At 43.9% G+C, this 13,204-nt stretch overlaps 1 protein-coding gene across 4 annotated transcripts in view; it reads right to left on the reverse strand.

Annotated features, from left to right (window-relative positions):
- Positions 1-12,969, reverse strand: part of TTLL5 (tubulin tyrosine ligase like 5) — a 113,417-nt gene extending 100,448 nt beyond the window's left edge. For all 4 annotated transcript variants that reach the window (XM_081858648.1, XM_081858650.1, XM_081858649.1 and 1 more), the window contains exons 1-7: positions 12,823-12,969; positions 10,982-11,148; positions 4,758-4,864; positions 4,082-4,164; positions 3,583-3,689; positions 2,893-3,023; positions 1,642-1,724 (exon numbers count right to left, since the gene is read on the reverse strand). In XM_081858648.1, the coding sequence (XP_081714774.1) occupies positions 1,642-1,724; positions 2,893-3,023; positions 3,583-3,689; positions 4,082-4,164; positions 4,758-4,864; positions 10,982-11,058 (588 nt within the window). In that variant the 5' untranslated portion in view covers positions 11,059-11,148; positions 12,823-12,969. The remainder of the gene's footprint in view (positions 1-1,641; positions 1,725-2,892; positions 3,024-3,582; positions 3,690-4,081; positions 4,165-4,757; positions 4,865-10,981; positions 11,149-12,822) is intronic.
- Between the last annotated feature and the right edge of the window lie 235 nt (positions 12,970-13,204).

Genomic DNA, 13,204 nt, shown 5'->3' on the forward strand with positions numbered 1-13,204 from the left:
AAGTTTGGGTAGGAACAAGTTAACTACAGTCAACTGGAAAACTTTGTATTTATCTAGCGTGACACACAGAAACAAAAGCATCCCCTATTATCTGCAGGAGATTAAGGCGATTTAAGAATGAGATTCTAGAGAGCACTCTCTCGAGAAGGAGTAAGACATTTGACAGATCTGTGGGTTTAACAATCCTGGAAGAACCAGATATTATGGGAAATAAGCTTAGAGTGCCTTTCTCCAAGTTCTGACCCTTTGTTCACATATGTCTTTCCTTGAAGTGGAGAGTAAAGCCTTGTGCAGCTCTGGAAACAGTTGCTTCATGCACTTGGCTAGCAGCTGCCTTATTCCATGGGAAAGGAGCCAGGCTGAGAACATATGAGACAAACTGGCCCCTTCAATATGGGGAGAGGAGAGATATATGTGAGTGAAAGCAGTGACTCACTGTTCAGTTTTATAGTTTGCCTATTAGTTTTAGGGGACACACACATAAACTTTCCTATCCATTATGGCTCCTTTCACAACTAGTGATAGACAAGGTAGTTAAAACAGTCAATAGTGAATCTGCTACACTGTTCTCCATGGGTGAAATCTATTTACCAAGTGCTAATCTGTGCTGAATGCAATAGATTCAGGTGAGCTAGTTACCTATAGCAAAAATGTCACCACACCCTTGCTTCTCCAGATTTCTGATAAAGTGCTTGGTAAAATTTGCCTCACCATACAGACAACTAGCCTAGCAAATGAGTGTATGGTCAACATGACCCCATTACCATCTGATAGCCCCTTCTAATCATTCTGTGGCTGCCCTAAAAGCATGGTAACTTTTGCACTGTGAACCTCAAAATATCTCCACTTGCCAGAATGGGGATGTGTCTGTTAAAAAGTAACATTAGCCAACAAACGAGTGATCTCAGTTCAGAAGGTGAGAATGCACAGAACAGCAACCACCTGAACATAACTGCTCCTAGACTTACAAAGTTTTTCTGAATCTACCCCTCTTCTACTGGATACACCCCTGAAAAGATATTCCTATAACCTCTCTGGCAATATGGCAGGAGTCACCTAATCAGCCCTGTCAAGGGAAGCCCTGCACAAAAAGTTAGTGCTTGCGCAATGGAAATTTCCCCTGCCTCCCACAGCACCTCCCACTTCAAAAAAATTGGCTCTTAGGGAGTCAGAAGAATCCACAGAAAGACACACAATGGGAGAAGGTATCGTTCCACCTGGCAAGCTGGAATGCTTGCACAAAGGGAACAACTGGAATTTCACCCAGGAAATTCACTCACAGTTTTAAAACATTTATGTCCCAAGTCAAAGGTCTTATACACTACTTCCTTGGTAGCAAAGACTCAGACTTCTTGCACATGTTAAGTAGCAACCAAAACAGTAACAGCTACTCTGCTTGCTCTGTCTAGGCTCTGTTGTCAGCATTTGACAACCCAAATAAGAAACATCTAACTATCTAATAATTTGCTTAACTGATGCAAGTGACAGGGAACAGGACAAGTGCAGCAAGATAAACCATACTCAGTGTGTTGCTCCTAACAGTCTGAACATTTATGTGGAGGCCAAAACATTATCATGAAACGTTATCACTTGCTCAAAGATGCAAGCGACTTATCAAGCTTGGTATATTTAAGTGCTTACATTGTTGATCAAATAGACACCTCGTCCTCTAGAAGACGCCACAGGTTTCACTATCCAGGGTCCCCTATCCTTTGAATAGGAACCTGGTTGAGAAAGAATAAAAATCACAAACACTATCAAATGCTTTACCAAAAGGTTTACCAGACATTGCCACAGCTTCCAGCAATGACTGAATGGAATTTCAGCAGTACTTACGGGCCTCTTTCAGCCAGTCTTTATATGAACTGCTAAAAATTGCCACAGGTGTCTTTTCATTCTGCATCTTTCCTCCTCACTTTATACTCAGTTTGGTCACAGATAGCGACACATAACAATTATGGGATTTGGAAAATTCACTTGCCTGGTTTGTACTTAACATAGAAAGCTACCTTATTCTGAGTGAGATCATTGGTTCATCTACATCTGTATTGTCCACCCTAACCCGCAGCAGCTCTCCAGGATTTCCAACAGGTTCTGTCCCAGCCCTACCTGCAGATGCCAGGGATGGAACCTGGGACTTCCTCCATGCAAAACTGATACTCTACCACTGAGCTACAGCCATTCCCCTGTGACTTATGCCTAAATGATAGAGTGTGCCACTGCACAGGGAAACTTGTGCTGCTTCACTCCTGCTGCACTACCAGCACCCAAGCCATGGTTTGCCTTAGAGCTATGTCCAAACCCAGGCTCGTGGTTTGTTTTCTCCCAAACCATAAGCGGTAAGCCAAGTACAAACTTTAGTTACTGATCACATTTTGTGAGCCCCTGTTCAGACATAATGCTAAGTCAAAGTACTGCAGCAGCAGCAGGGGAGGAGCAAAGCAGACACAATTCTCTCCCTGTGCACCAGCATGCTTGCTCATTCACAATAAGCCATGGTTTGGCTTATGGCTATGTGCAAACCAGACTAAAGTAAGCACAGAGCTCGGGAACCACCCCCTGTCAATTGTTACACTCAAATGGCTGGTGATTTTTTAAAAAAATTAAGGCTTAGGACTCCAAGTCATGTGCCTTAGTAAGGAGGAACAGAGATGTCCCACATTTAAATATCTATTTCCCAGGTTTTCCCAATGCATGAATGACCTCCACTGCAAGGATTCAAAGGGTTAGGAGAGGACTTTTCCTAGGGGAGTCATTGAAATATCATGAGTTTCAATGTCAAAAGCTGACATACATTTTGTCGCCTGGAGCACCAGGAAGGTCATAAAATGAAAAATGAAAAACACTTCCCGACTTTACTTAATACTTGGTCACTTTGATTCAGTCACTTACAGCAAAACTCTTGATATTCAGCAGGGAGAATGAAGGTCTGAGGGAGCACATGGAAGGTTTTGAATCCATAGGTTTGCTGCATGCGAATGATGTTCTTGTACAATCTGTCCTTTCGAGTTAATTCATAAGACCTGAAGAGATGTACATGCAGTTTTCAGATATTGCCTCTTTGTGAGGATTTTTGAAAATTAATTACCTTAACACTCCCAAATTTTCAGGAGCACAAGGAACTTGAACAATTCTAGCTTGCTCTCTTGCTACTGTCAGTCTGAATACAACATAAAGGTCTGCAGTCTCCAACTGATTATTGACTCTCTCCTACTGAAGGCATTCTAAAGGATGGTATGAATGTACCAAGCTTACAGAAAGATTTCTTGGTGGTGGTTCCTCATTCCAATTTCCCTAGAGATCCATTAATTCTAAGCAATAATAGGCAACTTTGAGCAAGTATCTCATGGCAAGGGATTTTATTTTATTTTTTAATTTAAAAACTATTTTATTAGTGTTTTTATGAAAGTTTTACTGAGCATGAGGACTTTGGTGATGGGAATTTATAAATCTCATTTGTCCCAATTTTCCACACAAGCTATAAGAGAGACTGAAGAATAATATAGTGCATATTCAAGTCACACTGCTTATTTGCACCCTTCTATAGAGGCATTTCTATGCAGTCATCACATATCCCCTTACCTAGGGAAGTGGTTGACCTTTTGAATATCTGTGAGGGTTCGTAGAATGTAGGGTTTCAGATGGGATCCTGTCCACATAAGGTTATACTCATTGCTGCTTGGGTGTACCTGGACATGACAAGGAAGTTGGGGGAAAGTATATTACCTACCAATCAAGGCACTAGATTCCAAAACAAAAACAATTCACACAGCCAGTAATAATGCACCTCCACAAGCTTTGTTTCTTCAGGTATGCTTTGTTTCTTTGGGTATGTATACAATTTGTAGGTTTCAAAATATCATACTAGACAAAAGGAATGTACATTATAAAGTAATCATATTAGTAACAGTATATATGACAAGCTACCTAATGCAGGAGTGTGCTTTGTCATGCTTTTTGTTTGAACAGCTGTATCTTCACACTCCACGCTCTGAACTATATCTGTCTCTTGGCTTTAAGAGCAGGCAAACATAATTGGACTTCAAGTCTCTTCATATTTAACAAGTCCTGATGAACATACCTCACGGAATCCATGAGCTGACAAAATGCTCCGCACCAGGCGACTGTCTGTTCTCACAATCTTAAAAGACAAGCGATAGCGCTCTGTGAAGAAAGTATCACAAATTAGTACCACCACCCCAGCCACATTATATTTCACTGGCTGCTAAAGGCTGCCAAAGGGAAACAGTGTTAGGGAACTTGACACATTCCATTATTCCTACACTACTACTACTACTACTACTTCTTCTTCTTCTTCTTCTTCTTCTTATTATTATTATTATTATTAGGGATGCAGCAAAACCAATAAATGGTAAATTACAAAATTAACCCTGGCCCTCCCTCTTTCTTTCTTTTTCCCACATGTTTGTTTAATCAGTTAATTTACTGTTGCTGCACAAGAAAGAGCCTATGAACTTTTTAGACTTCCAAACAATGTTAAGCATTTTTTAACTCCTGTTGCTTTCAACAGACATTTTCAGAGCATGTTTAAATTCTTCTCTTAGGAACTTGGAAGGTTGTAACTTGACTGTTTTGATTTATTTATTTATTTATTTATAGTCAAAGCAACACATAACTCTAATATGTCAAGAGCTATTTCATTTATTTATATGACAAGAAGAGAAATCATATGCAGGTAATTTCATTTTATATACTCTTGCTGAGATAATTGCTGAGTTGCATAAAACCACATTTACCCCCAATCAAGCGGATGTAACTGTCCTTGGTTAGAATAGCTTCTGCATGAAATACCAGGATTGGGATCCTTCGGAATCCACCTGTCCACATGATGCATGGGTGCTCCCTAAAACGGCAAAACACATTTATGAACATATACAGGAAAATGCTAATTATGAAGAAAGTCAGAATACCTGCAGACAGCAACCCCTATGTAGATTAAAACTACTTAAAAGTAAATATAAGCCTCAAGATTCAGAAACATAAAAACAGCAGTTAACCCTCTTACGACAAACATTTATTGCTGAAGTGTACAGCAATTTTTCTTTTCCTTTTTTCTGATCCAACATTTAAAGCAAGGCATTAAAATGCTTATGAGGGAAAGAGAGATGATTTTGATATTTTATGTAGCATTAGATTGTTCAAATAATTATTCCAAGACAAACCCTTACATTTTCTGAGTGCAGTTCAAGTTATAAACTGGCCAGGTATCGTGGCAACCCATGCTAAGGCAACACCTCAGCAAGTCAAATGGCAACACATTACTACACTAAGGTTACATCTCAGCTCAAACACAGAGATGTTGACATTTGTACAGTTACCACACAGCAAAAGGCGTAGCAACGCAGAAAAATAAGAAAAAGTGGAGTTGGAAGAAGAAAAGCCAGGGTATAGCATGTGTCAATGTAAAAGGAAATTCTTACTTATAAATTAAACAAGTCATCATATGCAGAAATGCTTTTGTTTTATCAATATTTCTATTACGTAAAATTAAAATTTGGATATTTGGGTGGTCTGATAACTATACAGCATGCACCAAAAACTTCACAACAAGTTTCTATTAAGATAGGAGGCATTATATACCCAACTTCCAGTATTACCCTGTGCTAAAAGACATGTTAGAAACAGAAAGGAGGAACGCTTAGATATTCCCCTCACACCAGTTTCACCTCTTTTCTCTCCAAAATAACATATAAGCTGGGAGGTAAAGGTAAAGGTAAAGGTACCCCTGCCCCTACGGGCCAGTCGTGTCCGACTCTAGGGTTGCGTGCTCATCTCGCTTAAGAGGCTGGGAGCCAGCGCTGTCCGAAGACACTTCCAGGTCACGTGGCCAGCGTGACGAAGCTGCTCTGGCGAGCCAGCACCAGCGCAGCACACAGAAACGCCGTTACCTTCCCACTATAAAGCGGTACCTATTTATCTACTTGCACTTGGGGGTGCTTTCGAACTGCTAGGTGGGCAGGAGCTGGGACCGAACGACGGGAGCTCACCCCACCGCGGGGATTCGAACCGCCGACCATACGATCGGCAAGTCCTAGGCACTGAGGTTTTACCCACAGCGCCACCCGCGTCCCAAGCTGGGAGGTGGGGAGCAGTAAATTAAGAGATCTCCTACATGGCTTACATTCTGCCCAAGAACAAAATGATACAAAAACACAGGAACATGAAGGAAAATTAGGATGTACAAGGACTCAGTTGCAAGTAGGCACTTTTGCCTTTGTTAAGTATGAAGAAAAACATGCTGTTGTTTAAGAGTATACTATACAGGTACATAAACTGACAAGCAAACCAAGAATAAGAATGTTTCTTGCTACAAATACAAAGCAATGCATTTACAGTCTTGAAGCGGTGCGTGTACTTTTAAGCTGCTGCCTAACAGTCCTAAAAACAGCAGCTTTAGTTTACTGTTGTTCTTAAGAGATTTCCAGTTCTCACATCATTGCTGTAAACTGTAAATGTGATAGCAGGCCATTCAAGCATATGTTACACAAGGAAGGAAGCCAAAATGCTTGATAGTCTATGTAGTGCTGTCAGCACATCACTATTTCAGCACTCTCCCCATATTTAATTATTTCAGAATTTAAAAAAATAGCGCACAGCATATACCGTACAATATGTCCACCAACATTAAATATTTTCCACCTATAGATGGAGTATGCAAATTATTATATGCAGCATGCTGCTTAGCTAGAGCTCTCAAGCATATTTTCAATATGACCTACAAGTGGCAAATAAGCTATTACAGACCCTTCACAAAAATAACCATTTGCCTTCATGTGAACACATGCCCAAGTCTAGGACAATTCTATCTATCTGCATAAACTGCAAGGAGTCAATCAACGAAGGTGATTCTACATTTGTACACTTCCTTTCCCTTAAGTTCCTTTACACAGGATTCTTTTGATTATTAGAATCCCACATCACATGTCAGTATGAAGAATAATTTTGTGTCCTCTGATGCCCCAGGTTGTTCACCCTGAACACTGAGCTAGGTCAAGCAAAGATGTTAAGTCAAATATTTTTTATGCCTACTCTAACACCTTATGTAAGTGGGAACAGAGCCGAGACTGAAGGAAGGTACTTTAGGCTAATTCCTGTTCTGAGGATTTACGCTAAGGACACCACAGCTCAGACACTAACACTCACCCTCTTCATGACCCTCAACTTCCTGGAATAACATGCTGGAGGACAGCAGTCACTGCCTAGAAAATAATCCAGACATCTATGCAGTGCAACAGCTCAGTATTGCTTGAAGTATACTGAGAAAGATGTCTGGACATGCAGATTGGAGATCCCTACAATTGTGGCACTGATCCCATGCTATTCTGTGCACAGTGCGGTATTTCAGACAAAAAAACAAATTCCTTCCCAAGCAGATTTGGTTGCAAGAAGGAAGGAAGAAAGATTTGGGCCTCAACAAGAAGAATACATAGAATCCCTAGCAGGATGTAACACACACATACAGAGAGAGAGAGAGAGAGAGAGAGAAGATACCAGTGTTATGGGCATTGCCATCCGATCTGAGGTACGGTCCATGTCCCTTTCAAGTCAGCAGGCAAAACTCTGACTTATTTAAATAAATTAAAATAGCAACCTTAGAAAAAAATAGTGTTTACAGTGTATATCAGTAGTCAAATAAAAGACAGCTGAGAGAGTAAGGTTGTTCAAGTAACCAGATCAAGTTATTAATTATCACTTCTAGAACACCTGCAGTCTACTAAACACTGTACAGATATTTAAAAACAAGTATACCTGCCCTCTGGCCAACAATCCAATAAACATACTACAAAAGTAAAAAGTAACCGGGAGAAAATAATACAGTTTTCAATTCTTAAGGTAAAGGTAAAGGGACCCCTGACCATTAGGTCCAGTCGTGACCGACTCTGGGGTTGCGGCGCTCATCTCGCTTTACTGGCCAAGGGACCTGGCGAACAGCTTCCGGGTCATGTGGCCAGCATGACTAAGCTGCTTCTGGCGAACCAGAGCAGCGCACGGAAACACCGCTTACCTTCCCGCTGGAGTGGTACCTATTTATCTACTTGCACTTTGACGTGCTTTCGAACTGCTAGGTGGGCAGGAGCAGGGACCAAGCAACGGGAGCTCAACCCGTCACGGGGATTCGAACCGCCGACCTTCTGATCAGCAAGTCCTAGGCTCTGTGGTTTAACCCACAGCGCCACCCACATCCCATTTTTCAATTCTTAATACTATGAAAATTATCTTATAGCGACAAGCTGGGATAGAAGCGCCACACATATTACTCAGGAATAGATACTGCTGCCACTTGATGCTAGTAGCATGACTGGTTAGCAAGAGGTTTTTTCTCTATTGTACCATTTCTCTATAGCTCAGGGCTATCATTTTAGAAGATTCAGACCTCTACAAATACAGCATATGAAACAGGATAAGGTTCCCAAACCTCTTGTATTTCAGTATCATCTTCTATTTACCTGCAAGCATTGACAGATCCAGAGCTGCCCAGGCTCTCAGGTTAGGTGGATGTTCAATTACAAACAATTTGGAGAAGCTAAGAAATCACTTGATGTTTCTCATCTTCTCTAAACATGAATACAGATGAGCACAGATCACTACCTACTCTCTAGCAAGCAGGGTTTTATCTCACTTGCCTTGTACTTTGGATAAGAAACAACAAAGTTTTTTCCAAACCACAGCACAGGTGAGAGAATAACCTCCACCTTTCAGAGTTCTCCATGCACTCCAAAAGACTTGGGGAAAGAGAGGGGGTTGGTGGCAACCACCAAAGGACCCATTAGTAAGTCATGGCAGTATCTGTTAAAGATGATTAATAACAAGATCATAAAAATTGGTGATAATTAAAGATAACCATTCAGAAAGAACCAGAGCCAGCCAAAGGCATATTGCAAAGGGCGAAAAGTTGCCTCCCAGGAGTCTATTATACAGCAAACCATTTAATCTTATTTCAACATCCTCCACAGCACCCTGAGGGAAGGGGCCTAGTTTAGTGGATGAGGGAAAGGTTTGCATAGCACACACACAGAGCTCTCTCCAATCTGCCACCTGAGGCAGCTGTCTCACTCTGCCTCATGGTAATAATAATAATAATTATACCCTACCCATAACTCAGTGATAGAGCAAGTGCTTTGCATATAGAAGATCCTAAGTTCAGTCCCCAGCATCCATGTCAGTCCAGCTTTTGCCCTGGTCACAGGACCGAGACGGTTCTGGCCACCCTAACAGATGACCTCTGTAGGCAGCTGGATCGAGGCGGGTCAGGACTGCCGATTCTTCTAGATCTGTCAGCAGGCTTTGACATGGTCGATTACGAACTTCTGGAGCACCGCCTTGTCGACATGGGGATTTAGGGCACAGTCCTACAATGGCTGCGCTCTCTCCTTTTAGGTCAGGGACAGAGGGTAGCACTAGGGGAGGAGTTGTCGTCACGGCACTCCTTGGTGTGTGACATGCCGCAGGGTGCAATCCTCTCCCCATGCTTTTTAACATCTTTATATTCCCCCTCACCCAGCTTGTCTGGAGTTTTGGTTTGGGTTGCCACCAGTATGCTGATGACACCCATCTTTATCTGTTGATGGACGGCTAGCCTGACTTGGCCCCGGACACACTGATCAGGTGCTTGGAAGCTGTGGCTGGATGGCTGCGTGGGAGCCGGTTGAAGTTAAATCCTTCGAAGACCCTTTGGCTGTGTCGGGATGACATGGGGTTGGTGGACCAACTCCTATCTCTTGCAGGGGCGCAATTAGTGCCAGCGCCTTCTGTCAAGAGTCTGGGTGTAATCTTCAACAACGCCCTTTCTATGGAGGTGCAGGTTATAGCTGCAACAAAGGCGGCATTTTTCCATCTCCGCCGTGCTAAGCAATTGGTCCCTTACCTCTCTCGCCCTGATCTTGCCACTGTGATCCATGCAACGGTCACCCTCCAGGCTTGATTATTGTAATTCACTCTACGTGGGGCTGCCCTTGAAGCTGACCCAGAAACACCAGTGGGTGCAGAATGCCGCAGCGAGACTCCTTATGGGGTCGTCGACGCGGAATCACATTCATCCAGTGCTACACCAGCTGCACTGGCTCCTGGCAGAGTACAGGATCAGGTTTAAGGTGCTGGTTTTAACCTTTAAAGCCCTATACGGCCTAGGACCCTCGTACCTATGGGACCGCCTCTCCTGGTATGCCCCACGGAGGACCTTATGGTCCGCAAATAATAACATCTTGGAGGTCCTGAGCCTCAAGAAGATTAGACTGGCCTTGACCAGGGCCTAGGCCTTTTCGGCCATGGCCCCGGCCTGGTGGAACACTCTGTCACAAGAGACCAGGGCCCTGAGGGATTTGACATCTTTCCGCAGGGCCTGCAAGACGGAGCTGTTCTGCCAGGTCTTTGGTTGGGGTCTGCCTACCTCTCCCCTTTCATAAGAAGGTGCATGAAAGTGGCCTCCCAATTTTTCTCATAGGCTCATATAAGTTCAGCACAAACAGTTGGTCCTGGTGAGCATTTAAGGTCCCCAACCCTTATCTGTGGGTTGCCATCTGACTGGATTTTATTCTGATCTTGATCTGATTTTAGGCTGTATTTTAATTGATTGCCTGATTTTATGTTAATGTGTTATACATTTGATGTTAGCTGCTCTGAGCCCGGTTTTGGCCAGGGAGGGCGGGGTATAAATAAAAATTGTTATTGTTGTTATTATTATTATTATTAGCTAAAGGATCAGAGAGCAAGTCTGATCTGGTATAACGCAGCTTTCTATGTTCATGTATGACTATTCCATCTTCCTGACTCCAGAATTACAGGAGAACACAGCTTTTCAGGCTCCAAAAGAATATTCGGGTGCAAATTGAATACTGATCTTTCATGCATTGAAACCAACCAACACCCCCGCTTTAACAACGAGAAATACTATTCCAAGTATGGATGATGAGATGCAAGATGTACAGTTTCAATGTCATATACAGGTACCATGTTCACTCACTCTGGTCCTTCCACCACTTCCTCTTCCTCTGAGGACGAATCTGTTTCTTCCAAGTCCCGAGCCATTCCAACGGGCATTTCCTGTGGACGTTTTCATACAGCCCAGAAACGATGGCCTCTCAAACTCTCCCCCGTAGAATCAGTAAACCTATCCACCAGTGCTGTTTTCTACAACAACAACAACAACAACAAAATGACTGCTTTGAGTAAACTGCAGATATGGAGCACCCTGGCATTATTTCCTCCCTTACAAAGAAAGTCAGGGTGGTGTCATGACAAGAGTGCTGAATCTGGGTATCTATGAGAACATAGGTAATAATCCCCCTCAACCGCAATGCCTATGAGCGAAGTTACTATTTCACAATAATCATAAAATATGATACACCACCCTGAGCTTATTAGAGAAAGGGGAGGATACCAATATGAATAATTAATACTCTCTAACAGACCACCTTTAATATTGATCTAAGCCATATTTTCACAGGCACTTCATGCAGAAATGGCAACAGTGCCTCCTGCATTTTGAGAACGCTTATCAATTCTTACTTATTTTATTTGTATTTCTGTATAGTGCATGGCATTACCTTGAGGCTCAGAGGTTTATAAATATACCTGATAAAATTAAATGAACAAATAACTGGCAGAAGGCTGTACAGTGGTACCTCGGGTTAAGTACTTAATTCGTTCCGGAGGTCCGTTCTTAACCTGAAACTGTTCTTAACCTGAAGCACCACCTTAGATAATGGGGCCTCCTGCTGCCACTGTGCCGCTGGAACATGATTTCTGTTCTCATCCTGAAGCAAAGTTCTTAACTTGAAGCACTATTTATGGGTTAACAGAGTCTGTAACCTGAAGCGTATGTAACCTGAAGCGTATGTAACCCGAGGTACCACTGTACTATGATTGCCTTCCTCCTCCAGGTGAATTACACTACTAGTACCGCTATGGGAATCAACACTTAAAATATCCACTCCAGTCACAACCTGACAGTTACATATATCCTTATCCCAGACACGTTGACATGTATTGCCCACTAATTCACCGGCTCTAATCTACCGGCTTGAAAGATTATACAATATACCATAGACTGGAAGGGGAGAGCTGAGAGAGGCGCCTGTGCTGAAAACTTGCCGGTTGTCAGAAGTTCAACTCAGATTCAGCTCAGCACCGTTTCCTTATCAACTTTTTATTCGGTTCACACTCTCCTACTGTGACTTTGGGGGCTCTTTTCCCGGCAGCCCGAGGCAAGCTTTCCTACAGCTCCTTCCTCAAAATGAAACTCCAATCCCTCCCCCCCCCACACACCACAGTGGGATAATGTCGCTCCGCAACCCAAAACTGCGGAGTTTGTTCAAAATAAGATGTTTAATTTGAATCAGGCAGCCCTAGGGATTGAGGTGCAGGGACACCGAGGGGGGGAGGGGGGAGACACTGCAAGTGGGTAGCGACGTCTCTCAGCCCCAACTTGAAGCGCACACCGTTCCCACAGGACGCGTTTCCCCCACAAACGGGGCCCCCATCCCAAGTCTGTAGGGGGTTGGGGGGGTGAAAGTGTGAGGGGAAAGTGGGTCCGGCACGTGGCCCTCAGGAATCACCGCTGGGAACTCCGCGAACTTTGCTGCTCAGCCCCGGCCTGGCCCTCTATTTAGGCAAAAGGGGGCTGTTCGGGCGAGAGGCGCCCCTCGCCCTCGGTTCCAAGGCAGGTTCCCCCCCCCCCCGGCCGCCTGGTCCTTCCTGTCGAGCGGGGGAGAAGACGCTGCCGCCGCCCAAGCACAACCCGCCTGCCTAAGCAAGCTCTGCAGCTGCCAGCGCCGTCACTGCCGGGCTCCCCCAGCGCCCTACCTGCTGCTTCATCTCCCTTCGGGCCCGGTAGCCGCGTCTCCCGCCGGCGCTTCTCCTGTTACTACAACAACCAACAGGCAACCGTTCCCTCCCTCGCCCAAGACGCGTCTGCGCAAGCGCCGGCTCTCGGCTCCCGCTAGGGTTCCTTCCTCGAGCGCGTGCGCACGAAGGAACACTCGCCCGTTCGTTCGAACCTCTGCCTCTGCTAAGATGGCGTCTTGCAAGATTCCCTCTGTTAAAAAAGAAAGAAAGAAAGAAAATGAACCGAGGAGGCCGTAGCGCCGTCGGTTCTTCTAACCCCGCCTTTGATGAAAACGTCACAGCGCCTCAGAAGGGTTCCACGCGTGTGATTGGCGCAGTCGCTTACGCTTCCCATGTGGCG

Source organism: Podarcis erhardii (genome assembly GCF_964252035.2).
Source record: "Podarcis erhardii genome assembly, chromosome: 1".
NCBI lineage: Eukaryota > Metazoa > Chordata > Lepidosauria > Squamata > Lacertidae > Podarcis > Podarcis erhardii.